At 47.6% G+C, this 27231-nt stretch overlaps 1 protein-coding gene across 9 annotated transcripts in view; it reads left to right on the forward strand.

The window, feature by feature from the left end:
* Positions 1–26599, forward strand: part of SLX4 (SLX4 structure-specific endonuclease subunit) — a 42178-nt gene extending 15579 nt beyond the window's left edge. For 4 of the 9 annotated variants that reach the window (XM_065558703.1, XM_005306183.3, XM_005306185.3 and 1 more), the window contains 12 exons: positions 920–1097; positions 2771–2986; positions 4618–4835; positions 5898–6211; positions 8034–8307; positions 9716–9804; positions 14130–14276; positions 16463–16632; positions 18606–21115; positions 22576–22678; positions 22972–23472; positions 24162–26599. In XM_065558703.1, coding sequence (XP_065414775.1) covers positions 920–1097; positions 2771–2986; positions 4618–4835; positions 5898–6211; positions 8034–8307; positions 9716–9804; positions 14130–14276; positions 16463–16632; positions 18606–21115; positions 22576–22678; positions 22972–23472; positions 24162–24495 — 5054 coding nt within the window. In that variant the 3' untranslated portion in view covers positions 24496–26599. The remainder of the gene's footprint in view (positions 1–919; positions 1098–2770; positions 2987–4617; positions 4836–5897; positions 6212–8033; positions 8308–9715; positions 9805–14129; positions 14277–16462; positions 16633–18605; positions 21116–22575; positions 22679–22971; positions 23473–24161) is intronic. The other 5 variants (XM_005306186.3, XM_065558702.1, XM_065558701.1 and 2 more) reach the window with 5 other exon arrangements.
* Positions 26600–27231: the final 632 nt, after the last annotated feature.

The raw sequence follows: 27231 nt of genomic DNA on the forward strand, positions 1-27231 counted from the left end.
CCTTCCACGTAGCTATGTGCCTGCGTCTGCTGTCCGGGGTCTGTACAGCATCCCCGCCGGAAGACAAAGCTGTGGGGGGCGAGCCTAGGGGCAGTACAGCCATGCTAGAGGAGCTGCTTGCATGGGGTTCTGCTCTTTTCACTGCTACTGTTCCCGGGAGAGCCCTGAACCACTGGGCTCCCCTGGGAACCGCAGCAGCAAAAGGTCCTCTGGTGCGGCTATACGCCCCCAGCCCTGTCCTCCGGCGGAGCTGCTGTACAGACCCCGGACAGGAGACGCAGGCATGTATCTACATGGAAGGGCTGGGGGCGGTACAGCCATGTCAAAGGAGCTGCACGTTCTGCTCCTTCCGCCACTGACCTTCCTGGGAGAGCCCTGCAGTTCAGGGCTCTCCTGGGAACCGCAACGGCGAAAGGAGCAGAATGTGGGCCCCACGCCAGCAGGTCCTCTGGCGCGGCTGTACCGGTACCGCCCCAGCCCTGCCCTCTGGCAGGGCTGCCCACAGACCCCAGACAGGAGACGCTAGACAAAAATGCGTGGAACAGGGTGGTGTTACAGATGGGGATGGTACAGCCACACCAGAGGAGCTGCCCCACTTTCTGCTCCTTCTCTGCCTTTCCAATACAGTGTACCAGGTATAAATATCTTACTGGCAGACCGGACCACCCTACTTGCACCACTGCTCTTCTCTGCTGTATTGTATGGTGGTGTGCTAATTGCCACCGTCCATCCCAGAAGTGGCTTCATTTCAGTGATGCTGTGTGTATAGTTTGCAATGCACTTCGAGACCCTTTAGAATGAAAGGTGCTAGAGAAAGTTCACATTTTATTTTTAAGTATCCAGTTCAATAAAATAATAACTGAATATAACAGGTTCAATGCTTAGCACTATCTCTGAGAAGATCTTTCCTTCACCCTAGTGACCACTCCGGATCTGCCTGCGAAGGAGTCAGATGTTGCTCTGGCCGTGGCCCTCCAGCAGGAGCTCAAAGAAGAAGTACCTGGAAGTCTGGAAGAGGCAGGCTTATTTTTTTGTCAGATCTGTCAGAAGGACCTCTCAGCCATGAATGCAACACGACGGGAGCAGCATGTTAACAGGTGAAAGGCCAGTGTTTATTATTGCCCTCTTTCCCCGGCCTCCTAGGCTAAAGACTCAGCCAGCCTAGCTACTGTAGGAAAGGATAAACGCTGAGGCTGTGTCACGGTAATTTTAACATTGAAGATGTAAGTAAATATAACCTGTTGTGGGGGGTCACAGCAGGGACTGAATTCTTTGTCCCATGTCTCTCCCTGGAGTGCGTGGTGAGGCCGAGTTGTCTGCTACTCTCCCAGCGTGCGTCTTTCAGTGTAAGCCTCAGCGGGGTGCGTTAATGAAGACAGCATGGCTAGTAAGTAAGTGATGGTCTATGAAAGCATGTGTTTGACAATCCAAGTTTGAGTGCTGCCGGTCCCAGCCCACAAAGTAGTCTTCGTCCTACAGCACTTCCAAGCTGTCACCCTCATAGGCCCATGGACTCAGCAGGCTGGATCGAACAGCACCTCCAAGCTGTCCCCCTCATATGCCATGGGCACCGTACCGGAATAGAGTATGCCTGAGCGGGCTGGGTCGAGCAGCACTTTCAATCTGCCACCCTCATATGTCCCAGGTTCAGCACGTCCCTGTTCCCACTTTCAAGTTATGGTTATTTGGTAGTAATCCGTTTGATGAGCAAACCCCGCAGGATTTTTGGGTGCTGCAGGAATCTTTAGCTTAGGTACGAGGAGTGTTGCTGCAGAGCGAATGGGGAAGCCAAAAAACACCCACGAGCGGGGGCGAGAGGGAGAGAAGCAACCAGCTTAACCATGAAGGTTATTTATTGCCAGGTAATAACTATACAAGGGGAGCGAAACAAACAAAACAGTTATAATATTAAATCTAACTTAAATTTGATTATAAAAGTCAGGTTTAATAAACTATAACTGATCACACAAGTCAGGGTCAGAAGGCTGTATCTAGAGAGAGCTCACCACTCCGTGAAGCTTGATTTGGTCGGGGTTCCCAGGTGGTGGTGGTAGCTGCGGGTCCAGAGTGCTGGGGACAGGCAGAGCCTCCAGCACCATCGATCAGGAGAAGATGAAGTCCCAATGGAACTGATGCAGATTTTGAATCTGGGCATCAGAGCACTTACTTGAGCATGGGTAGGGAGTTTTGTAGGGAGAGAACAATGGTTCAAGGGAGAACACTAGATTTGTTTGTGGGTAAACTGATGGCTCAAGGGAGTACACCAACGTTATTTTGTTCAGGCTAGACAATAGGAACTGATTATTCCAGGCTATGGGCGGTGTTCCTTTGAGGGAGCTCACAATGCAATTAGGCAGCTTCAGTATTTTGGATATCAATAAAGGATTTATTACTAGAATTGGTCTGATAACCACTGAGCTGGGTGTGTGCAGGTGTGGGTTCATTAACATCTGGAGCAGAGATTCCCCATCATGCAGTGCTTTCCTGCTTTCTTCTGATTGGCTTTGGTTCAAGCAGAGGCTGGAGGGTCGTAGGGGGAAGGTCTTTCGTGAGTCAAACAGTCTGGATACTGCGCCCTGGTTCCCCAAGAACACAGAGCTGATAGGTAACGGTGTATAATATGTAACACACACTTCTTTAGGGAATGTTACTTTGGTTGTTTCAGGCATTAGAGCTGATCACTCCAGTTTTTCTTTAATGTAGTTTAAAAGTGTTAATGTGAGCAGAGTTTAAAATACTTTAAAGAGCAAACCCTGCTGTTTTCCCGCAGGTGTCTGGATGAGATGGAGAAGTCACAGGTGTCCTCTTCCAGCAACCCACAGATCCCTGAGTGCCCCATCTGTGGGAAGCAGTTCCATACTCCAAAAAGCCGAGCCAGTCACTTGAAACGCTGCGCTGTCAAGATGGAAGTCCCTCCGCAGTTGCTTCTCCAGGCAGTGCAATCGCAGGCATTGGCCCTGGGTGATGGGCTCCCTGTAGCACCCAGGTGAGCTGGAGCAAATCAGCGATGTTAGTAGCATCCTTAGAGCCAGAGTAAGCGCACACACTGTCTGGGCTCTGAAACTAGGAGGAATCGGGTAGGAGCCAGCTTCAGCACCTTAGTTGAAGAAAGCTGCAGTTCAGTTGGAGAGAGAACAGTAGGGCAACCAAGATGATCAGTAAGGTGGCGGGGCTAATAGCTGAGCAGAGAGAGGCAAAACAAGGATTAGTCTTGCATTGACTTGGATGAGGTGTTTACACTAGCTGAGGTAATTATAAAAATTAAACTGAATGGTCCATTGGAGTTTATTAGACAGACTGGAGCTAAGGAACATTTTGTACCTGGACACGAAGAGGGAATACACATAAGAATCGGATGTATAAAAATTTATTCTGAGAATGGGGGCTAGGTGGAATGGACTTTTAGCTGAGCTGGTGGCCTCAAGTCTATATCACAGGTGGGCAAACTACGGCCCCGCGGGCCACGTCTGGCCCATGGGACCATCCTGCCCGGCCCTTGAGCTCCTGGCCGGGAAGGCTAGCCCCTGGCCCCTCCCCGCTGTCCCTCCTCCCTCTCAGCCTCAGCTCGCTGTGCTGCCAGCGCTCTGGGCGGTGGAGCTGCGAGCTCCTGCCAGGCGGCATGGCTCACTCCGGCCGGGCGGCGCGGCTGCCAGTCCTGGTGTTCTGAATGACTTAGTAAGGGGGCGGGGAGCGGGGGGGCTGGATAAGGGGCAGAGGGTCCCGGGGGGCAGTCAGGGGACAGGGAGCAGCGGGCGGTTGGATAGGCGTGGGAGTCCCGGGGGGCCTGTCAGGGGGCGGGGGTGTGGATAGGGGTTGGGGCAGTCAGGGGACAGGGAGCAGGTGGGGTTCTGGAGGGCGGTTGGGGTGGGGGGTCCCGGGAGGGGGCGGTCAGGTGACAAGGAGTAGGGGGTTTGGATGGGGCGGCGGTTTGGATGGGGGCAGTCAGGAGGCAGGAAGTGGGAGGGGGCAGATAGGGGGTGGGGCCAGGCTGTTTAGGGAGGCACAGCCTTCCCTACCTGGCCCTCCATACAGTTTCGGAATCCCGATGTGGCCCTCAGGCCAAAAAGTTTGCCCACCTCTCGTCTATATAGTAAAGCAAACAGTGACTGACTACTAAGTTCAATACGTGGAAAGTCCATTAGTCCCATTGGGTTGGGGAGGAGCTGATTCCTGTCCCCCCAGCCACGTGGGAAATGGCACAGCAATTTTTGGTGTTTGGGCTTTTTGCCCCACATTGGCTGGTTTTTTGCTGTTCTCTGGCACCAAGTTTTAAAGGACGTGGGACCGAAAAGGCAGAGTTGCAAACAAAAGATTCCAGAAGCAGCTACGAAGCACTTACGGCCAGCTTCTGGTACTGTGTAACACACTTCCATGTTTTGCTTCAGTGGCGTTCTCCCTGCCCTTCTCTTGACCTCCTAGATAGTGAAATTGATGAATTAATGAAAATGATAAATGCTTCCCTCTGTTCAGGAGTAGTTTACTGTGAATGGTTTCCCCTTATCCTGGAAATGGGAATCTACCTAAGTGATTAGAGCAGCTGATATGGAGGGTGGAGTGCTCCTCATCTCTGATCCAGTTGCAGTTAACTTTGTGTCATGCTGCATTCTTACATTTCAGCAATCAGCTCAGTAGGTCAAAGCGAAAAGGCTCCTCCAAAGAGAAGGAGTCAAAGAAAAAGCGGAAGACATCCAAGGTGGAGACCAAAGATGAGGATCTTCTGGTTGCCATGGCAATGTCACGATCTCTGCTGGAGCAAATAAGGCAGGAGCAAGCAAAATCGGTAACAACCATTAAACTGGAGAGTGCTTTGCCAATCAAGTGGAAGCCTGGAGCAGGTACATATTGAAGTGTCTTAGTGTTAGTGGCTGGCAGTGTTTTAGGAGCAACGTAACACAGTATATGCTAAGTGATGTGTGTGTATGACAGCCCTGCCTGTATTTCATGTCAGTTTCTAACGCAATATGTAATTCCTACACAAAACTTAGTTAAAAGGGATTTCTGGTCGTCAGTGAGTTTCAGTGGAGTCCCCTTGTAGTCTTACACTTTCTTTCTGTTGTTGGGAGTTTTGAAATTGTAGATTTTTTTTTTTTTTTTTTTTTGGTACAGTGTAGAAATGAACAGCTATGGGAGTCACTCAGTTTTTCAACGCCATGTATTCTGCATTACTCCTTATTAGCCAACCTGAATCACACTGCTCACCCAACCTTACCTGTGCCCCATGTAACGGCTGTGATGGACATGTGATGGAGAATGGATAGTGGTGGCTGCATGCCTTGCTTATGCAGCATGCAATAAAGATTTTGAAAGAAAGCTGTGGTAAGGTGGGTGAACATACTCTTCAGGAGTGTGCTCAAATTCTCCTTAGCATCTTCCTGCCAAGGCTCCAGTTACTGAGCTCACAGCTGCGTTGGGGAAGGCAGAAGGGGAATGCAGTGGCGAAAGTGAGCCAGTAAGGCACAGAGATTGCTGAAGGGCAGTTGTGTGGAGTTGGGGCCTACTGTTGGGCATCAGAAGTCACAAAGAGACAGTGACAGTTGCTGCAAGGTGCTGTGCTGTTTTCCTGTGGCTGGGACAGGCAACCAAAAGCTGCATTGGCAACTTGCCATGAACCTGGGAGATGCCCATAACTTCAGTAAAATAGAGAGATTGCATATGATGAAAGTGAAACTCAAAGTTTACAGTTCTCATCATGGAGCAGTGCATAGTGGGATCTGTAGTTTCAGGGGGTTGTTTCCCTGTTTTAAAAATGATGGCAGCTGCAGGTGTTGTTGTGGAGCTCTGTGAGTCCCATTTGGCCTGTGAGCTACACTTCAGGTACCCTGTCATCAGCTCTCAAAGGAGCTTGCGTGTTGTGCTCCCGCACCCTGTATGTTCTATTATATACTTTTTTTTAATAGAGAAAAAAAGGCGTAAGAACGTCCCCCGCACACCTCCTCCATTGTTACTTCAAGATCCAGAGACAGCCCATAAACGGATTCAAAGCCGGATGGCCATGCTACTAACAGAGGAGGTGGAGTTCCCTAGCACCCCTCCACTCCCTGCCAGCAGGATTTTGGAGGAGGAGCCTGGGAAGGCACCCTGGCTTCTGTCTTTGCCCAAAGACCAGCGTTGCATTTTGTGGGAGTATAGTACTTTGACAGGACCCTGTGTCCCAGAGTCCTTCTATGCAGTGGGATTAACCCCTCCTATTTTACCTTGGAAACCTGTGCAGGTGAGGAATCCTTCTGTTCTTTCCTCTACTACTTATTCTCACCAGTGGCTTGCCCTGCCACCTTCTTGTTTTCACACTTGCAGTTGTGCTCCTTTGCTCTTCGGACCTGCTGCTCTCCTGAGTCTGCACACTCATTGGCACTGTGTGTTTACTCGTCCGGTTTCCATCACTGCCCTCATGTGGTCTGACTGTGTACATCTGCTTTTAGAATTGAAGACAAATAAATTAAATTCATGGAGATATCCTATCTCCTAGAACTGGAAGGGACCTTGAAAGGTCATCGAGTCCAGCCCCCTGCCTTCACTAGCAGGACCAAGTACTGATTTTGCCCCAGATCCCTAAGTGGCCCCCTCAAGGATTGAACTCACAACCCTGGGTTTAGCAGGCCAATGCTCAAACCACTGAGCTATTCCTCCCTCCCAAAGGCACCTGCTGGTCTGTTTAGAGGCTTTTGCTTTTACAGTTCAGAAAAAGAAGCTGTGCAGCAATAGAGGGTAATTAAATAAGAAAATCTTACCCAGTCAATTTGACCCTAGTTTAGGTGTATGCTTGCCTCTTGCGTTGCTGAGGCCCAGAGAGCTCCTGGTTCTTTAATTGGCTTTGGCATGCTCACCCACCTTCTATATCTGTTTCCTAGTCTATATACAGTACTTGACTAGCTAGGAATTAAGTCGCACCTGTGTTTTGAGGACATTTGTTAGTATTCCATACAAAGAGTATGGTCCAAGTAAATTGAGGTTGCAAAGTGAAGCATTCAAACGTCAGACTTTGCCAAATCTGAGGTTGCTCGTGCAACCTTAACTCTACCCCCTTATGCATATGCTTTATGGTACACTCTTTAATTTCACAATCACAGACTGTTTTTTTCACAGATCTCCCGCCTCTTTCATTGCACTTCATTCATTTTAAACATTGATAGGACTCCTTCAGAGTTCTGTCTTTTTTCACACTTACCCTCCAAGAGGGAAAATTTCACTTTGCTTCCTTCCTTATTCATGGACACCAGAAGAATAGTTGGACATTCTTTTTTAAAACAAAAAAATGTGTGCATGTGAAAGTACCTTGTTTAAACTCTTATAACTTGGTTAAATCCCAGTAGATTTTCAGTTGGTGACTCAAAGGCACGCATCTGACGTAAGAGCTACTTCTGTGCCAGATTTCAAGTTTCTAATGATGAGGCACTAGAGCTGTTCAAAAACAGGTTGCAAAACATTTTAAATAATGGCAGGAGTGTATTTTTCCCTCATAATTTTCATTCTCAGAAATGGCTGAGCCATTTTTATTGAAATGGCTGGGGGAGGAGACCCAAATACCATAAAAACTAAAGCAGAGACCAAACCTGGAAAATTTCAGCCCAGAAGGTAAAAGTTCTAAGTTATAAGTAACTGCAAAAAGACCCTTCAGAGTGGAACTGTTGGCTGCCTTAGCCATAGCTGTCGCAGTGAGCTCCAGCCATAATGAAATGTTCAGCTGTTAGAGTGGGACTACTTCCACCATCCATCCTCCTTGCTCGGCAGCTGCTGTCACACAAATACACTCCCAGGGAAACCCCTCTTCTCACATTCTCCGTTGCAGTCAGCTTGCTTCTGAGGGTGGTTTGAGATCTCTTATCTCCATAGACCGCTCCATATCCAAAGGAGATTTGCCTTGGTAGGTAGCAACGGCATCAGGGGACTGTTCTGGAGACCATGTAACCTTCACACTAGGGCTTTAAAACTGTGAACTAGAGTGTAGTCCAACCACTGAGTGATTCCCAAGCTGCATGAACACACAAGACAGGAACCAATTCTTTCTTTCTGTCTGTCTGTCTGTCTGTCATAAGTCAGGGACGATTTTGCCATCAGTGAGATCTGACCAACCACAACTATCTCAGCAGTTACAGACCAGCAGCAACCATCTTGATCCTGCTTCTGTGGGGCTTGGAAACAGAACTACTGATGATCCCCAGGCAGACCCTGATGGAGAGCAGCAGTTTCTATCTTGCAGCCAGAAGGATGTTCAGACTCTGCAGGACCTGGTGGAGCTGGCTGGGGAAGGACTTACTCTCACGCAGTGGAACATTGACGTTGACCACACCAGTGAAGTGAAGCAACTGAGTAAGTTCTGGCAGCCCTGTGAACTGATCCCATCAAATCACATCAGCTAAGCAGAACTGGTTCTGGTCAATACTTAGATAGCAGAGGCTTGACCAGAGGCTGCAGGAAATAAAGGTGATTCAGTAGGTGGCACTTTTTTCACAGACTCATGAATGCTCCAAGCATTGTGTATGGGGCACTGTTCTGCAGCAGTGCCAGCCTGGGAGACTGTCAACTTGACACTTTTTAAACTGACTAATTTTTCATACATCCCGGTTTGGACGGAGTCCCTTTTAAACAGCATGTCCTGAATTTTATTTTTACAGTTTCTTTAAAAACTCTCAGCGTTTTTCTGCTCTTCAGCTGATGCCCGGGAGAGTCTTTTGGACACATCCAAGAGCAATGCTAAAAATACCTGGCCCAGGCCTGCTCCCTTCCCCCTTTTCTTTCTGTGCACACCCCTCCTTGCTCCCTGTTCATGTCTGTTGGTGGTCACTGGTAACACACTCTTCCAGAGGCCAGGGAAGGCCATGATGTGTGTAAGCTTCTCCCAAAACAGAGCACCATAGTAATGTCATGCTGGAATATGAGCCAGGAATTGCAACTGACCATCAGCAAAATAAAGCGGCTGACCATACACAAGGGTTGCCAAATGCACAAAGTAAGAACTCTGTGTAAACAGAAAATAGAATATTTATTTCTCTCTAATCTCTCAGTTATAGTCCCCTAAGGATTTACTTAGAACAACAGCAGGTGCCAGATTTTCAGAGGGTGAAGTGATTTTCAAGTTGACAGTGGCCCTTTCAAATTGAGGATCTGGTCACTTGTCAAGAGTGGGTATATTATGTATTTCCTGTGTCCTTATAAAGGAGAACTCAGTTAATAAATTGTGCCATCTCTCTGCCTTTTCAGTTGGGTGTAGTATTCTTCACTTCCTGTTGTGTAGAGCTGCTGGGCATGTTAAACTGCAGCCATGGTCCATTTTGGAGAGGACTTCACTTTGCTAGTGATTGAAGTAATTCTCTTACATATATGTATTTTGGTTTGAGCCCTCTGAGATGAAAGGCTCTAAATAGATGCTAATGCAATTGTACCACTTTCTCCAGACTTAGGTTTCTTCCGCCACTCCCCATTGAGTTCTGTACACCACACTTTGAAACCCCAGTCTCAGATTCACTCAGGATTCATGGTAGGAGGGTGCTGCCCTCAGCTGAATGGGATTCAGACATCAGCAGCCCAGCCCAGAGGATCACTGTTAAGTAAGGGAGAGGGAGGCTGACATGTCAGGACTGGTTCACATGTGAGTGGGGGGGGGAGTCACAAGTTTGGGGTATCTGTCAAAGCACAGGTGCCATTAGGAATGTTTACTTTGCAGCTTGTCTCATACAGAGGTTGTGTTTGAGTTTTGATTTGTATTTTCTTCCTTGAGGAGAAGAATCAGTGGCCAGCGACATTCCACTTAGTGGCTTCGTCCCTCCATCCAAGGTGAAGATGTGCCAGAGCAGCAACCTTCACACAGTAAGGGCAGAGCCTTGTTTAGTTCTCCTTATTTTTTTGTACTTTTACTGCTGTGTATCTCATGGATTGAAGGGGGCATATTGATTCATGTAAGAGCAGAAATACCTAGAAAGTGACCCAAAATACCTTCCATCCCTATCTGTAGAAAAGGAAGAGGTGCCTGAGGTCCCATCCTTCTGAGGTAGGTATCATCAGAAAAGGCAGCTGATGTCAACACACCCAGTGTCTCACTAATGCCCACAAAGAGACCTGTGTATGTGACAAAGACCTTGTCCTACAGGGAAATGGAAAGATCTAAACTAAGAGAACATTAGGCAAATATCCAGGTGATTTGTGTAAAGACAAGTGGCTTGTGTACAGGAGGTAATGCACTTAACCCTACGTGAATAACGTAGCTGAAGTCAATATACTTAGATCTACTCACCGCAGTGTCTTCACTTGCGGTGAGTCGACTGCTGACATTCCCCCATCGACTCTGCCTGCACCTCTCGGCCTGGTGGAGTACAGGAGTTGATGGGAGAGCGCTCGGAGGTCGATTTATTGTGTCTAGACTAGACGCGATAAATCAACCCCCGCTGGATCAATCGCTGCCCGCCGATCTGGCAGGTAGTGTAGACATACCCTTAGTTTCTAAGCATTTCAGGGCAGGAAACTATGTCTTCTTACCTGTCTATCCAGCACCTAGTTATATAAATAAAAATAAAGAGATGGGTTCCTACAGAGTCAGACTGATTTACACTGAACTCACGCCATCTGGGATAAGAAGCTTACAGATGAGATGGAATGCTGGGAGATCTATGGATGAGAAGCACTTTGTAAGAGCTCAGCACTATTATTACTCACCAAGAAAATCTTTCCGTGGTCCCCTCAGTCCATAGGTGAACACATTTCAAAGAAGATAACTGGATGGGTCGAAATGTCCTTTGAGAGCTGCAGCCTGACAGATTCTGCACTCCCACATGGTGAGCAGTGCAATGCCATGTGGTATGCATCCCCAGAGGTTTTCCCATCAAGCCTGTAATACTTCATCAATCACATTTAACCCCAGATACAGGGACCTTGCCCTGCAGAATCATACTCCAGTTCCCACACTTGCAGTATATGTATAATTTTGTAGAGGTTTCTAATTCTTATCTTTGTTATCAAGATCATCCACTTTATGTAGTAGAAATTTGTTATCCTCTATTTATCTGGTGCACATGTCATGGCGCCTTGTGGATTTTCAGGCCAGATATATTTTGAATCCTTGAAGATGAAGACTGTTGTTTTTGACTGATAGTATTAAGAGACTTCTGAAAGGAATCCAGTCTCGTGGGGTCAGTGGTAAGCTCTGGCATGTAATCTGTTGGGGATATGGGAGCCCCATTTCTCAGCCTGAGGTTCTCGCTGCAGAAACTCCAGCAGAAGTTCCAGTCTCAGACTGTGATCCTTTGGGGCGATCAAAAAATCCTTAAAGATTCAGTTCTCTATGTGACCGGAACTAGAGCAAAGATAGAGGAGCACAGGCTTCTTCACACTGCTCAGCCTCTGTGCCTCACGCCAGAGCCTTTTCTGTTTTATGGGGAAGTTCAGTTCTGTGTCACATTGCAGAACTTGGCCTCACTGCTGACGCTGCCAGGAGCAGTGCGTGGATTCTGTGATGTGAACAGCTGCCCACTCAGAACTGGATTGAGACCCAGCCACTCACTGTGCCCAGGCTACTGTACAGCCAGGAGAAGGTTTCTAGTTTGAATTCATTTTCCTTTCCTCATTCATGATTTTAGCTGCAGCAGGAAAGCCGATCTTGGCTCCCTGCCCGGAATGTGGCGCCAGTGTGTTTGGTTCAATGGCATTGTAAGGGAATGTCTTGCCAAGAATAAGACAGCAAGAAACATCTGATTGGTTTCCAGCCTTTGCTTCCTGTCTTCCCCTTGGAGAATGACTCCACTTTTCTGCCCAGACCCATGAAGCCTTCTCCAGCCCATCTACCAAATCCAGGAAGACTGTTCAGATGTGCACTGATAGTTCAGTACTACGTAGTGTCGGCCATCCATGAGCACGTATTGTGTCGAATCAAATGTTGGTTTCCACAGTCCGCTGCAGAATACAGAAACCTGCTAAAATAAATTAAAGAGCTGTGTTGTTCCAGATAGAGCTGCATCTCGCACAGATGTCTATAGGAATAACATTGGCAGTTCCTCAAGCTACTGAAGGTTAAAAACGTACCAGGTCTGTGACCAGTGCTTCAAGTATAAGTTGATTCCCAGCTGGGTGGGGGAAGCCCCTCCAGTGTACAACTGGCAAGATGAGGATTTTCACTTTCCTTCAAAGAACAGGCCGTGTCTGGTGGCCAGATATCAGACTAGATGGATCCAGTTCTCTTAAAGATCGGACTATCTGGGGCAACTCCAAAGCTCCTAAAGGAGAAATGGACCATACGCTGTTTTCTTTTCCTTTGAATTTCATGCTGGTGAAAAGCACTGGTTTGGTTTCAATTGGTACTGAAATTCTCTAGCCTCAGAACAGATGCAACACAGGAGATGGCAGGGCAAGTTTTCCTCACATGATGCCCTGGCAAAGTGCCCCAATCCTGACCCAGGGGCACCATCACTAGCCATGTGAGGGAGTTCAGTCTCCATGGCTCCCTTCTTCAGCCTGCCAGCAAGGAACCGTATTTCTGCTAATAGTGGGCGGGGGGGGAGGTTATGACGCGTGAGTAAGATTTTCAAAAAGATTTTTCGAACGCCTATGGTCACTTAAGCACTTTTGAAAATTCCACCCAGTGTACCTGTCCATGGGGAAACGGAGTGAGAACACAAGGCATGGAACGCCCAGTTAGATGGTGACATCTCTCAGCTATTATCAGTGTGAGCCAGACTACAGTGAACTGGAGAAGAAAAGGCTCTGTATCCCATGATGTAGTTCCTGAGTCTTCCACTTTCCTTTGTGCCAGTAAACGTGCGGGACTCACCCCTGCGGCGCCTCCTGATGGTCATCTCAGGGAATTAGCTCTTTTCCAGCATGGGCGCCCTCTGCAGGCCGGTGTCCCACTTGTTTCTGGCCCTGTGTCCCTCCCGGACCCCGGTGCCCTTTTATCTGGGGTGCTGCCCCCTGGCAATACCCCCACGCTCTGCCTCTGTCTCCCCCCTCTCTGGGGAACCTCCAACCCTCTAATCCCCACCTTGCCTCAGTCTGGGCTACTGCCAGTCATCACTAGCCCCCGCTCCCTGGGGCAGACTGCAGTGTAAAAGCCACTCATCATAGGCAAGGGGGCAGACCGGCTGCCTTTGCCTGCCTCCCAGTACCTCTATGGGCCTTGGACCAGGCCCTGCAGCCCAGGGAGTTGCCAGCCTGGAGCTCCCCTTCTCCTCTGGCCTTTCCCCAGCCCTTCTTCACTTCCAGTACCCTTTCTGCAGGCAGCCAGGCCCTGTTCTCTCCCAGCCTGGAAAGAGAGAGAGAGAGAGAGAGAGAGACTGCTGGGCCTCTGGCTCACAGCCTTTTATACAGGCCAGCTGTGGCCTGACTGGGGCGTGGACAAGTGCTGCCGCTTCCCCAAATCAGCCCAGCTTAGCAGCTCTCAGCCACAACCTTCTCCCAGGGCTGACTTTAACCTCTTTTCCACTGGAGTGGGGGAGCCACCCCACTACAGTGCCCTTTCCCATTATTATGCATTCAGTTAAAATAATTCCAGGTAGACATTGCAACCAGAGAGGTGCTATAGATTAGCATGCTGATGTCACTTGGGAAGGCCCTGTGTTGATATGCTTGTTGCATTGGTTGGGGATAGGTGCACCTCATGGCATGACTTTGCTCCTAATCTTGCAGTGTTGCTAGCTGCAGTACCAGTCCGAACAATTTCAGAAGTCTGCTCCAGCCTCACCTCCCATGTTTGGCTTAGATGCTGAGTACATCCCAGTGAGGACTGCTTACTCACACTGCAGTCAGCCTGTGGTCAAATTCTCTGCTGGAGTAAGTGGAGCTGTTTGCAGCTACGCCTGCAGAGAATTTGGCCCAGTGTGTTTAAGGCCAGTTAAAACTGAAGTCTCACTAAAACTGTCCTGTCTGCCAGAACAGGCAGGGTAACAGAGCTCAGCATGACTCCAGCTGCAGGGTAGTAACTCCGAAGGGAAAGCTTGATACTAGTTGCTTCTCAATTCATTATTGTTGGCGTAGAAGTGAAATTTAATTGAGGACATGAATCATCACAAAGGGGAAAGTTAAATCCATCCAAACCTGGGCCCAGAGTACAGCAGCATTGACAAATTGGGTTATCCCCTCTGCCTTTGTCAGGGAAATTAATTACAGCTGCACCAGCGTTTTTCTCTCTCCTTCCTTCTTTGTTCTAGTCCTCACTCAGGTCGCTGGCTGCCGATTTCAGTGGAATGGTCAACAACCCCCATCTAAGTGACGTCCAGTTCCAGGTAGACAGTGGGGAAGTCCTTTATGCCCATATGTTTGTGCTTTATGCACGGTGCCCACAGCTGACTGAAGTCGTAAGTATGGCTGGATGTGTTTGCTTTTGTATTTGTTTGCTGTGCTGCCTTCCTCTTCCTTCTGGCAGTGCTGTTGTCTCTGGGCACAGCTACCATGCGGTACTCTCCTCCTAACTAGGAAGAGATTGGCTCCAGTCTCTACAGGCAGTTCTGCTTCAGAGTCAGGAGTAGGTGCTAAAGCCTGGTGCAGAGGGCACTTCTGACCCAGCTGTGATTTGCAGCCGCCTGTCCCTCCCCGCAGGCAGGTAGCAAGAGTCCTGTGGTGTCGTCATAGAGAGTGAGTGGCAGTTGTTTGAAGGAGTAAGGGGGATGGTAGGTCCAGCAATCTGCCAGCAGTTTATACGGGAGGGTATCTATCTAACTATATGTTTGCCCTCTGGATTTCCATAGCCACCCACCCCACACAAGCCTAGGCTAGTGAGTCCTGACTGGTACATCTGTCCTGCCCTTCTCCTAGAGCTGAGCTTGAGCGACACATGAAATCCAGGGACTAGGCCATGAAGAGTCTAGCTATGCCTGTGCGTGACCTTTATGAGGGTCTGTCTCCACCCCTTCCCCCAGAGTAGAAATCATTTCCCTGTACAAGGCCTCTCCTCCCACAGTTGCTGTTGAGCTAACAGTGCTGAACAGAGCTTCTCACGAAGGACAGTGAAATGCTCCTCATGCTCTCAGCGGGGTGTGCAGTCGAGCATCCCACAGTACCTCCTCAATAGTATCCCGCCAATGCAACGTGACGGGCCCTGAGTCTAGGATCTGAACCCTGGTCATAGCATGAAGAGCTGCCACCAGCATCTGAACACATTTTGAGTTTCCTTAAATGCTGTTAACTCAGAGGCACCTGTACACCCTGAGACCCCTTTGTAAATGGAGTTAGGAGGCTGAGGTGATGGCTTAGCCCCATGCACAGTGGTTTAGCTACACTCCCAGCATTACTGACCCATAGCCCAACCATACAACCCTTTCTTACCTGAGTAGTCCTCCTTGACTACTTGCATCCATAGGAACTACTTGTATGCGTAATGGTTGTAGGATCCGGCCCCTACATGATATGTTTAATCCCTTCTGTGTGGATCTTTTCCCTCTTCTGCAGTGTGGTGTTTTCCATTTAGTCTCTCTGTTGACCAGGGGAGTGTTGTTAGAACCAGGTCTTGCCATTTTCAGAGACCTTGAGCCACTGGTAGTTAATAGAGGAATCAGAAACAACTGGGAGCCTGTGTTTTCTGTTTGGCTATGTCCACGCTTGGAGTTGGGGGATTGATTCCCAGCTTGCGTAGGCAAACTCATGCTAGCTATTGTGGAGCTAGCACGCTAAATATAGTAGTGTAGCCATAGTACCGTGGGCAGTGGTGAGCGGCAGCACAGCTAGCAAGCAAGGGTACATGCCTGTGGAGTCTGGGTGGGTTTGTACTTGGACAGCTAGCCCGTGCTGCCACTCACTGCTACCCTTGTTACTGCAGCTACACTACTATTTTAGCATGCTAGCTCAATAAAAGCTAGCGTGAGTATTTCTACACAAGCTGGGAATCACAGCCCTAGCTCCAAGTGTTAGATGTAGCCTTTGGGTGATATTCAGTACCATAAGAGAGAATCTCAGATACTGCAGTGGATGCTATGGGTGGATAGGGGTGGAAGCATGCCAGCAAGAGAGGGGAGCAGGGTCAATCCATGCGGGTGCAGCGGGTATGATTCAGGTTGTGAAGGATATGGGAAAAGCTGATCAGTCCCTCCTTTCTATGCAGTCCCATAACAGGAAAGCAGGAGGCCACTCAATGCAATCCATGATTGGTAAATTTAGAACCAATCCAAGGAAACTTTTCTTTACCCAGCGTATAGTCAGCCTGTGCAGTTCACTGCTCTAGAAGGTACTGGATTTAGAAAGGGGCTGGATAAGGTTATGACCGATGTGTGGCAGTTATACAGAGGGATCAGACGTCACACTTCCGGGTGTAAGGTGATGGCTGTAGGGGTCAGGAGGAACACTCCCCCGCCCCCATAAGGAGCACTGCATATTTGACTTCTTTAGCTTTCCTCTGAAGCCTCGGGTACTGGCTACTGCCTGAGTTCAGATGAGGATTTAGTGGATGAAAGGTCTGATCTGGTGTGGGCATTCTGGGCCTGATCCCCCCGTGCCCCTCTCTTGCTGATAAATGACCCTGCTTTGGCTGTTTGTTTCTTTTCACTCCCAGGTTCACAGTGAAGGTTTCTTAGTGGAAGAGGATGGGAATTTGCGGACCCGTCGAGTGTTGCTGAGTGAAGTGACGGTCGAGGCAGCCCGTGCATTTCTGCAGTACCTCTATGCAGCTGATATCAGTATCCCTGCCCAGGTGCTCTCTGATGTGGGAGCTCTTGCTGTCAGGTGTGTACACTGCTGTCTAGTCACTTACACCATGAGATTTATTTGGGGTCCCAGCCTGGGAATTTACAGCCAAGTTTCTGCAGAGGTGACTCCCCCAAGCTACATTGGTTTAGGTGAAGTCCTTTCAGTTCAGATGTTCAGTGCTGGTCAGTGTTTTGCAGTTTTCCTGCACATATCTAGCCAACATCTTCATTCCTGGCCTGAGTGGCTACAACAAACTTTTTAATTCTCAGTGTACATTTCCAGTGTGACCATTGTCACAAAAGTGTCACTCCCCTCATCTTCTCACTGGGTGTATCTGCTGAGTTACACCTGTCAGCACAGGCCCATTATAGCCTGGGGGAGAACAAGCCATTCTATTCTGCCCCTAGTGTCCTCAGCAGCATTTGATTCCATGGTCTCTGTTGTTGCTGCTGGTAGTGATGTAATAATAATTAGTATGTCTTTCATCTGAGGTTCTCTAAGCACTTCACTAACTATAGTCAGTTAATCCCCAGAAGACCTGCTGAGAGATCAATACTGTGTGTAACACTAACTTGCGGTATCAACCTTACTGTCATTTTGTGACTCTAAGTGCTCTTCATGAATAGTCCTTAAAAAACGGATAGATTCAAGGGATTCCGTCAACTTAAAAAATCACCCCCTCTCTGAGAATGTGGACCTGTTAGTTTTACAAATAACACCTAATGACCCAGAGTGAAAGAGGTGAAAGAAAAACGTATTCTATATTTTCTGTGCATTCACAGTACTTTCCTCTGTACCAACAACTAGTCAGTTTCCCCTGACGTTTGTATATTGCTTCACAGTAGTGAGACAGAAACAGATTTTTAAAAAACAGGGGAAAAAGTCTGATTGTAAAACCACAAAAATGGATACAAGGACACGGGAAAGGTGTAAAACTTGCCTTTCGACTGAGTAGATTTCAAATTGATTGTGTCCCTTTAAGGAAACTGCATCTAATTTGCGAGGACACATTCACAAACCGGGCCCTAGTTCAGGGGTAGGCAACCTATGGCACGCGTGCCGAAGGCGGCACGCAAGCTGATTTTCAGTGGCACTCTCACTGGCCGGGTCCTGGCCACCAGTCCCGGGGCCTCTGCTTTTTAATTTAATTTTAAATGAAGCTTCTTAAACTTTTTAAAAACCTTATTTACTTTACATACAACAGTAGTTTAGTTATATATTATAGACTTATAGAAAGAGACCTTCTAAAAACATTAAAATGTATTACTGGCACACGAAACCTTAAATTAGAGTGAATAAATGAAGACTCGGCACACCACTTCTGAAAGGTTGCCGACCCCTGCCCTAGTTCTTATACCTAGTGAGCAGCAGGAGAGTTAGGTGGAAACAGAACAGACTGTGGGTTGGAGTCACAATGTAGCTACAGCAAAGCTGATGAGTTTGCATGGATGTTGTATGTCCGATCGATGGGATGTTTCATGCATATTTTCTAAGCCTGTCAGTTTGACTGATGCTCTGTCCTTGACACCTGATCTTCTGCCCCTTTTTGCAATGTGGCAAATGTAGACTCTTGAGAGCATTAAATGTTCTCTGCTTTGGAAGGGTCTATATTGAGCCTACTAGCTTCATTTCAGGGAGAAGCTGCTCAGACATCAGAGCCTTCGTAGCGAAGGAGTCCATGATGGAGGCAGAAACAGAAGAAGTGTAAACATGATCATCCTGCTCTTTTGGAGGGCTGTGATTTGCCTCTTAGTTTTGTCTGCGGTGCCAGGAATTTTAATTCCAGCCATGTAAAGTCTTTTACCTTAAAATCTAAGCTTTAAGGAGTTGGACTAGAGCTTTCGGGTATTGGCTGGGAAAGGGGATTCTGAATAATAGAGTTAGATTTGAGCTGATGCATCTAATGGAAATGAGGCACATGATTCTTGTAAGGAAATCGGCATGAGGATGCTGGTGGCCGAGCTTAACTGGTGGAGGGAAAACAATAACCTTCCTTTGTATCGTTGCAGGTTTGATGTGAGTGAACTGATCTCTGTATGTGGAAACAGCCCTGGGGAGACGGAGGAGCATGATGTGGTGGACTCAGGAGATGAACTTTTCTCCGTGGGGGAAGAAGAAAATTGTGACAACAGAGCTGAGAATTTCCAGGAGCTCTTGAGGTCAATGTGGGTAGATGAAGATGAGGAAGAAGTAGCTTTGCTGAAACCTGAAGACCAGGAAGAGGAAGACAATGAGAAAGTGGATGAGCAGGAACTGGAGGAAATTTATGAGTTTGTTGCCACTCAGCGAAAGAGTGTTCAAGATGAAGCAGAGGTGGAAGAAGGCACAGGCAGCTGCACTTACAGTGAAACGGAGGAGGCCCAAAATGTGAACCAACAGACTGAGGATGAAGAGGTGGAGGTGTGTGAATCTCCCTCAACAAGCAGCAAGATTAAAGAATGGAAGGAAAACTTTCGTGTGGGAAGATCCAGCTGTGAATCGCCTGGGCAAGAAAAGAAAATCCCAGGTATAAGTAGGAGTGAGAGCATGAGTGTTACACAAATCGCTCCTGTGCACTTGCAGGATAAGCCTTGTGAGTGCGGTGATGTTGTGGCTTCCCATGGTAGAGCCTCTGATGAAAGAGAGGGCTCGCAGAGAATGCCCAAAGTTGTGAAGGTTTCTAGATTCTCTCAGATTTCACAAGGTGAAGAAGAGAATGATGCCTGGGAAAAAATGTTCCCTAGTTGTCGACACAATGGTGCTGACCTCAGTAAAAGTTATGATCCCATGTTTTCCGCAACCCAAGGGGAACATTGTGAGCCTTCTCCACTAAATGAAGACAACGAAGAGTCAGGAGAGATTTTCAGTGAAACACATGTTGAGGTTAATAAACCACCTATTCACCATCAGTCACAGAAAGACCTTCTGTCAGTTAGGAGTGATTTGTGTAGCAGTCCTCTTATCAACCCTTGCTCACCGGTTTTGCCAGCTGTTGGTTCATCACCTATGTCTCCAGAATCAAATAGGACATTTTCCAGAGTATCCACAGAAATTTCTCCCATATCAGCACCAAAGCAAAATAAAAATAAAGGACTCTTTCAGTCTGATGATGCATCCTTCCAAAAAGCCAGTGAACAGAATGATGCTTCAGGATTTGAGAAGATCATAAAGAACACACTTTCTCCAGCAAAGTTTCCCCACGTTGATTTAAAAAAGCAAAAACACGTCCCAACTGGGTCATCATTGGTCCACACAACTCAGAATAGTGCTTCTCATGTGAACCAAGAGGCTGAAGTTATTCTTTTGCTGGATTCTGATGAAGAAATGGAGTTAGAACAAATGAAGAAGAAATCAGATTCTGAATCTTCCCTGAGGGAAATGGAAATCTCCAGGCAATTGGATTGTAACTGTAAGAAAGTGCAGCAAGAGCACAATGTACCAAAATCTGGACCTGTTTCAGTTGCTGACATTGAAATACACCAGAGACAATTTCAAGTGTCACTAGGAAGTCAAGACAAGATGCACAGTGAGAATGCTGTAAAGCTGTCAGGAGAGATGCCTCTTAACAACCAGGTTGGGACCTGTATTGATAGCAGACTGATTCTGAGCCATGAGGAGAGCTCTAGCATGGACACCTCATGGTTGGTGCCAGACACACCTCTTCTTACCAGAAGCAGGAACTGCTCAACACAGACCCAGGCAACAAGTATATGCTGTTTGAGGAGTCAGGGGTATAAGCACAGGACTACGGCTTTATTGGTAAATACTAGTGACCATAAACAAGCTGGGGAAACTATGAAGATTCCAGAGATAACTTCAGATCTGTTACTTGCAACTTCCTCACAAAAACATTTGCTTACAGAGAACTCCTCAGTCAGCAAAAAAACCTCTCCTGGCAGCCCTTTAGGTCAGTCTTGGAAGGATTCTCTGCGAGTTTCTCCAGCTCCAGTCTCACCTGCCTGTGTTCATGTGAAAGAGAAGTCTTCAGAAAACCCATCTTCACCCATACGAGGCCTTCCATGCCGTGAGCTGTCTCTGGAGAATAAAACAGACATTAGTGTGGTTGAGGTAGAGGACAGTGAGGAGGAAAAGGAGGTGGCTCCACTCCCTTCGAGTGGCAGCTTCCTGCTCGGTGATGAGCCACCAATCCCAGTTGATGACGACTGCTGGAGTGTCGAACATCTGTCACCAGTCAAAAATAACAACAGGGTGCTTGAGAGGTTGGACTGTGCAAATACCAGCAGTCCCACCCGTGGAAAAAGTGGCTCTCAGCACGACCAATGGAAGAGCCCAATCAGAGCCCTGGAAATTACAGGTAGCACTCCTCTTCGAGGAAATCCTGTTGACAATAGAAAGACCTTGTTTTGTCATGAAGAGAGTCCTATTGAGGCACATTCTTCAGTGAGCAATAGGTTAAGTTTTCGGAACTCTAAAGTCTGGGATGATTGGGATGAAGATGAACTCCCAGAGATTCTTCCTCTCACACAGAGGGTGTCAGCTGCAGCAGCTGCCCAGAATACCCAGCCCCTAAAGACTCCTGGTAAGTACTTGTATGAATCCCAGAATCATCCCAGTTTTCATTTGAACTGGTCACTCTGTCTGTAGTTCACCTTGTTGTGTTTGGGTGGTTCACCTGCTGGTCTGACATGATTTTCAAGGCCAGGTGCCAGAGAGGTAGTGTCCGCTTCACAGTTCCTAGTTGCTAGGTAGGGGATTCCGCTTGGCACTCAGTATTATTGGAATACAGTGTTTTTGTGTTTCATTCACATTGTTTGTTTCATGAGTCCCATTCCCCAGGGAAGTTTCTGCAGTGAACAATATCAAGATCATAATACAGGTGTTTTTTTTTTTTAATCTAAATCCTACTGGATGCTTGACTGCTGTGGTTATGGTTTGGTATCAATATGATCCTTACTATTCAACACTATGAGTGACCGTTCTGTTAACAGCACGTGAGGCCTTCAGTCCAGCTACTTTGCCAGTAGAACAGTTGCAGTTGTCTTTCTTTTTACATATATGAATGTGGCAAGCAAATTGGGAGACTTATAGCACTGGCAAACACTAGGCAGGCTGCAGATGGGCGTCATGCAAGCTTTCCTTTAAAGCTCAGACAGTGCCCCTCAGTCCTGACCTGCAGCCCCAGTTCTGGGCCCCTTCCCAGAGGCTCTCGTAATATACTCAAATCTTGACCTACGAAGAGGGAAATAGTATGATCTAGTGATATGAGTGGGAGATTGGGCTCTTCCCATTTCTGACACAGACTCACTGTGTGATTTGGGCAGTAACTTAATATCTCTGTGCTTCAGCTTAAATATCTATACATTTGACCTAACACTTACCTCTGCAGTGCTAGAGAGCTTATTTGATTACATTTTTTAAATCTCTGTAGACTGATATAGCTCCTTCTATCCAAGATCTCATAGTGTTAATTAATTACGCCACTTTGGTTGATAGTTTCACAGTAAGGGATTAGGAAGTGGCCAACAAACTAATTTTGCTTTAGACCCAGCTCAGTGTTCTAACTTGGCTCTCCAGAGAGTTAAGACCCATTCATTTACCTCTAGAACAACAGCCCCTCTCCTCTGAATTTCACCCTCCTGTGCTACAGACATGGCTCATGTCAGCAGTGGCCCCTTTACAAAGTTCAATAACACAGCCTTTTTTTAACTGGCAAAAGGTGCCTGTCCTTACAGCATAGGGACTTTGGGTCCAAAACTTGTCATTTCTTTTAAATTAAACTGTTTTCTTAGTTAAAGTGAGTAAAAACAAAACAATAAAAGGCTGACTTGAGTCCACCCAAAGTTTTCACAGCTCTGTCTAAAATGAACATGAGAGAGTTGGTAAAGGGCTGTGGGATCCTTTGTGGGAAAATAATGCCCTAGATATTACTATTATGTGTCCTTGTAATATCTTTCACAAAGACTAGAAATCATCAGCCAGTCCCAGGACCCTCCATGTTGATATATTTATTCTCATTGTAATAATTTCATTTTGCTGCAGACCCTGTCTGTCACAAGAGAAACCAGCCCCCCAGAGTTCCCATAACACCAGTACCAGCTTACTCCATCATGGAGACCCCAGAGCTGAAGAAGGAACTGAACAGGTTAGTGTTGCCTCCATGAGCACCTTGGAGAACAAGGCCAGTTTCTTAATGTGCAGGTACCTGCAGGGAAGTAGCTTGACAGAGAAGCCCCTTTGCAGCAAGAGAGAAACATTTGATGGCATTCCAGTAAATGTTGCTTAAGACCCAGTTAGTGGTGGCTGGACTGCAGACTTCATGTGGGACTGGATCCTTCAATTCCTCCACGCATGCTGCGACGCCACAAAGATGAGGCATCACCACATCAGCCTAAACTTACCATATTGCTTAACTAAAGTGTCACCTTTGTATTTTAGATTTGGAGTCCGTCCTCTCCCAAAACGGCAGATGGTGTTAAAGCTGAAGGAGATATTCCAGTATACTCATCAGATCATGTCCTCTGACTCAGAGGATGAGATCCCATCCTCCCAACCACCCCTACAGAAAGCCACTGCCAAGTACCCCAGCCAACCCCAAGCAGACTTGATTGAACTGAGAGAAGAGAGTTCCAAAGCCTCCAGTGTAGGGCGCAAGCAGAAGTTGGGGGTTTCGGTCCCTTCCCTGCCAGTTCTGGGCAGTGGTGATGCTGACAACTCAGCGGGCCCCTCTACAACAGGCTATCAGAGGACTAAGAAAACAGCTGAAACTAAAGGCCACCCAGGAGGAGCCAGAGGGCTAAAGGGAGATACTTTGTCTCCAGCTACATCTCCAGTTAAAGGTTCTCTGGTGGGCAGTGCTGATGGACAGGTGCTCTCAGCATCTCAGGAGTCTGCAGCTTCTTCAGTGGCTGGAAGTGACAACTCCTTTGGGTCACAGAGGTAAGGGACTGAAACAGCAGGGAAAAGCTCATTTACTGGTGTGGGTCTGGTCAAGGGGGGGAGACACCTCAGCTCTCCCTCAAAGTAGAGAAGCCCTGCCCTTTGTCCTGGGCTTAGCTCACACACATATCCTTTTTCGGGGGGTTTCAGTCTAATTCCTAGTGATCTCTTGTCAGATCACAAAACCATAGTTTGGCATATCTGGTATTCTGAGCTTGGTAAAGGCCCACGCCTGGGATGTCTGGGCTCTGTAGGTCAAGAAGCACTGGCAGAGCTGAATGGAGGCCCAGAACTGGAATAGCAGGGGTCTCTGCTGGTCACAGGAGGTGCAATAACAGAGCTGTGCATAGGGAGTCCAAGAGTAGAATAGAAGCAGGCAGTGCTGGTCAGGATTGAGGAGCACCAGCACATGTATGAGGGGCCCAAGACTGGAATAGCAGGAGATGCTGCTGATACAGTGGGAGGGGCATTGGCAGAGCTGAGAATGGAAGTTCGCTGAACACTTGCCCACGCTGTCTGTCCCGTCAGACAGTTATTTTAATGAGACCTAAAATGTCAGAGAATTCATAGCACTAGGGTGGGCCACACAAGGGCGTTTAATCAATAACTCCACCTTGTTCCCTGTTGGTCCATGATCATTTCCTTGGTAATAGGGCATTTCATTGATCTCTCCTCTCTCTCATTTTCAGTTCTTCTTCCAATGAGTTTGAGACAGGTGCCCTTACATCTGAAGAGGACGAAGGGATCCCAGCATCTCAGGCTGCAGCCCGGGAGGCAGATAAGCTGGAGGCAGTGAGACGCTACATCCATTCAAATCCAGTCCTGCACCGGAAGATCCTCCTTTACCAGCCATTTGAGCTGACTGGGCTGCAGGCAGAGCTGAAGCAGAATGGCATTAAGATTGCACTGGGAAAATTGCTGGACTTTTTGGACGCTCACTGTATCACCTTTACCACGGCTGGGGCACGGAAAGAGAAGCAGCAGCAATGTGGGGGCAAGAAAAAGGGATGCAAACGATACTGACTGGAGCCTCCTCCCCCTTCTCTGCTGCCTTGGTGCATTGACACTTCCCCACTGCAGGCTCTAAAACTCTTCCCATTGTTCCATGTCAGAGCTTCTTCAAGAATTGCTCCTCTGTTTTGCTACTAAACATTCTCCCTGCCCCGGTAGAATCTGCTGTACACATGCTTATGCTGCTGACTTTTCAGTCAGTTAGAACATTGCTCCCCGATGTGCTCGAATGGCTTGGAACTGTGAGAGAAGCATCTGTTCCCCAGTCACTCTGCTTTAGAGGTGCAGAGACCCTGCATGCTTTTAGTACCATCCACCCCACTCCCTGCTGAAACAGTGCCTGCTGGATCTCTAGGACACCAAGGCCACTACTAGTACTGCTGGAGCTTCAGCATACAGCTAATATGGTCCCTCTGCTTGTTTTCCTAGTTCTTTAGCCATCAGTTTCCTTTGCCTTTTCTGTCATCTTTTCCCCTTCCATTCCACTTTCTTTTATCTGTCCTCCTCTGCCTTTTCCTTTTCAGTTGTTTCCTCTCCTCTTGTCCTCCCCGCTTGCCTTCCTCTTTTCTAATAGGTTTTATTTCAGCCTTGCTTCTAACTGCTGCTTCTAGAGTTAGAGCTTCTTCTAAGTGCCTGACAGAGGGTGCTACTTCCAAGCTCCTCACTGAGTGCATCAGTGTTGGAACATAAGGTCCTGCCTGACTGGTAAGAGTGCCGTAGGCAATGCTGGCCTTGGAAGGAAGCAGGTCAAATCCCCCTGAATTGTTCTCTCCTAGAATAGAAACAGACCTGCCTAACCCACCACACTAGCAGGAAACAACTCGCTTTGCCCTGATGTGTAAAGCAGTGAGAACAGACAGATGTTCAGGTTTGTCTTTGGGACCCCAGCGGTTTTACAGTCTGTTTATTCAGTTTGAGATTTTATTCTACAGATTGAGGGGCAGGGGCAGGGAGTGTTGTGGTGGCAGCATTGTCTAGTGGGGATAGTTTGGAGACCTAGCTTCTGTTCCTGGCTCACTCTGTGATCTTTGGCAAGTGGACTCAAATTTTGGATGCTTCATTTGTTGTGTGCCTAACAGTGGACGCTTAGGGCTTGATTTTCAGCAAGTACCGAGCACCTGCAGAGCCCACTGACTTCAGTTGATGATACTGGGTATTGAGCACCTCTGAAATTGTCCACAGGTGTTTGATGTTGGACACCCAAAATGAATGGCTGCTTTGAAAGTCTGAGTCTTAATTTCTCTGAGCTTCACCTGTAAAAGAGGGGAATGAGAGCTGCCCACCTTTGGAAAGGGTTTTGAATGGCTCAGAATGGAAGAAGGTGCTATTGAAGTGCAGAATGTTACTTACTGTATTGAAAGGGTAACTTATTGGTAACAGTTGTGTTGTGGAGAATGCCAGGAAGAGATACTGTTTCCATACAATCTACAAGCACTCTTATTCTATAGATTTGTGATGGGTACCAGGAGTCCTGCAGCCTCTTATATTTAATACAGTGATAAGGACTTCAGAGGCTACAGGTCCCAAGATGCAATGGTGTGTTTTGACTGCTTGGACTGAGATAGAGCATTGCATGCTGGGATCTGCAGGGCTAGACCTCTTTGTTAAAGATACTGTCAGCTCCATTTTCTGAGAACTGCAAGTGGTACTGGAACTCCTGTCAAGTTGCCATGTGGCCTGGCCTTGGACAATTGTGTTTCCACTGCCCCCAGCCCCCCTTTTTTAAAAAAGGAGACACCATATTTATGTTGCAGTGACCACTGGACACCTTCAGCGCCTCGTACTCATTCCTCACCTAACCACACCTTGCTACATAATCTAGTTTCCAAACTGGACTGCTTCCAGGCCCTTTGCTAAGTCTGCAACAGGGAAGTCTTGGATCCTAGAGAATTGACTTCTATTTATTTAATCTTCAGAGATGTGCTGACTCTTTCCAGCCTTGGGAGTTGTGAATCGATGATGGCCTCACTTTGTAAAAAAAGAAGCCAAGTTTCTCAAAACCAGTATTTGTATTTTTGTAGCATAAGAATGTCTGGTTTTTTTTTAATTTTGATACAGTATAGTGTGGTTTTTATTGGATGTACATGATGTGCAATAAAAATTGTAAGAACCTTCAGCTGTAAACTTTGTTAACAGGTAGCATCAAGTAGGCAATTTATTGTTTAAAATCTTGGGCCCAGCCTTGGAGTTGCAGGGGCATCCCAGCAACTAGTGTGCCTCTCATGCTGGCTAAAGACCCTGACAAGGAGTTGGAGGAAGAGGGAGGAGTCAGGTTACTGTGGGGAGCAGGAGGCTGGAGAGAGCTGCTGCAGCAGCAAATGGAAGTCTGGCCGTGATGGATTAGACCACTGATGAATGCTAGCTCTGTTATATGGAGAGGACTGAGGAAGGCAAGCAAATCCATGTGATACGGGGAACCAAGGGCAGGGCTGGGGAAGGAGTCCCCATCTGGGAGTGGGTTGGTGTAGGTGGAACTGGAGGAGGGGAGGCCGGAGGTGGAGAGCCCAGCTGCTGGACGCTCATGAATCCCATGTGTTTCTGTGAGTCACGGTGGCTGTGCACCATGTTGGCTGCTGCAGCCAGTTTGATGCTCTGGAGCTGCTACTACACCTCCATCTCCTTTGCCCTTCCTTCTCCTCAGTCATCCCACCTCTCCTTCCCCACTCTCATGTATCATCTCTCCTCCTTCACCCTGTCAAAGCCCTGCACAGTGTGAGATGGGAAGGGAGGTGAAGAGGACACGTACAG

Source organism: Chrysemys picta, chromosome 10 (assembly GCF_011386835.1).
Source record: "Chrysemys picta bellii isolate R12L10 chromosome 10, ASM1138683v2, whole genome shotgun sequence".
In the NCBI taxonomy this organism is placed as follows: domain Eukaryota; kingdom Metazoa; phylum Chordata; order Testudines; family Emydidae; genus Chrysemys; species Chrysemys picta.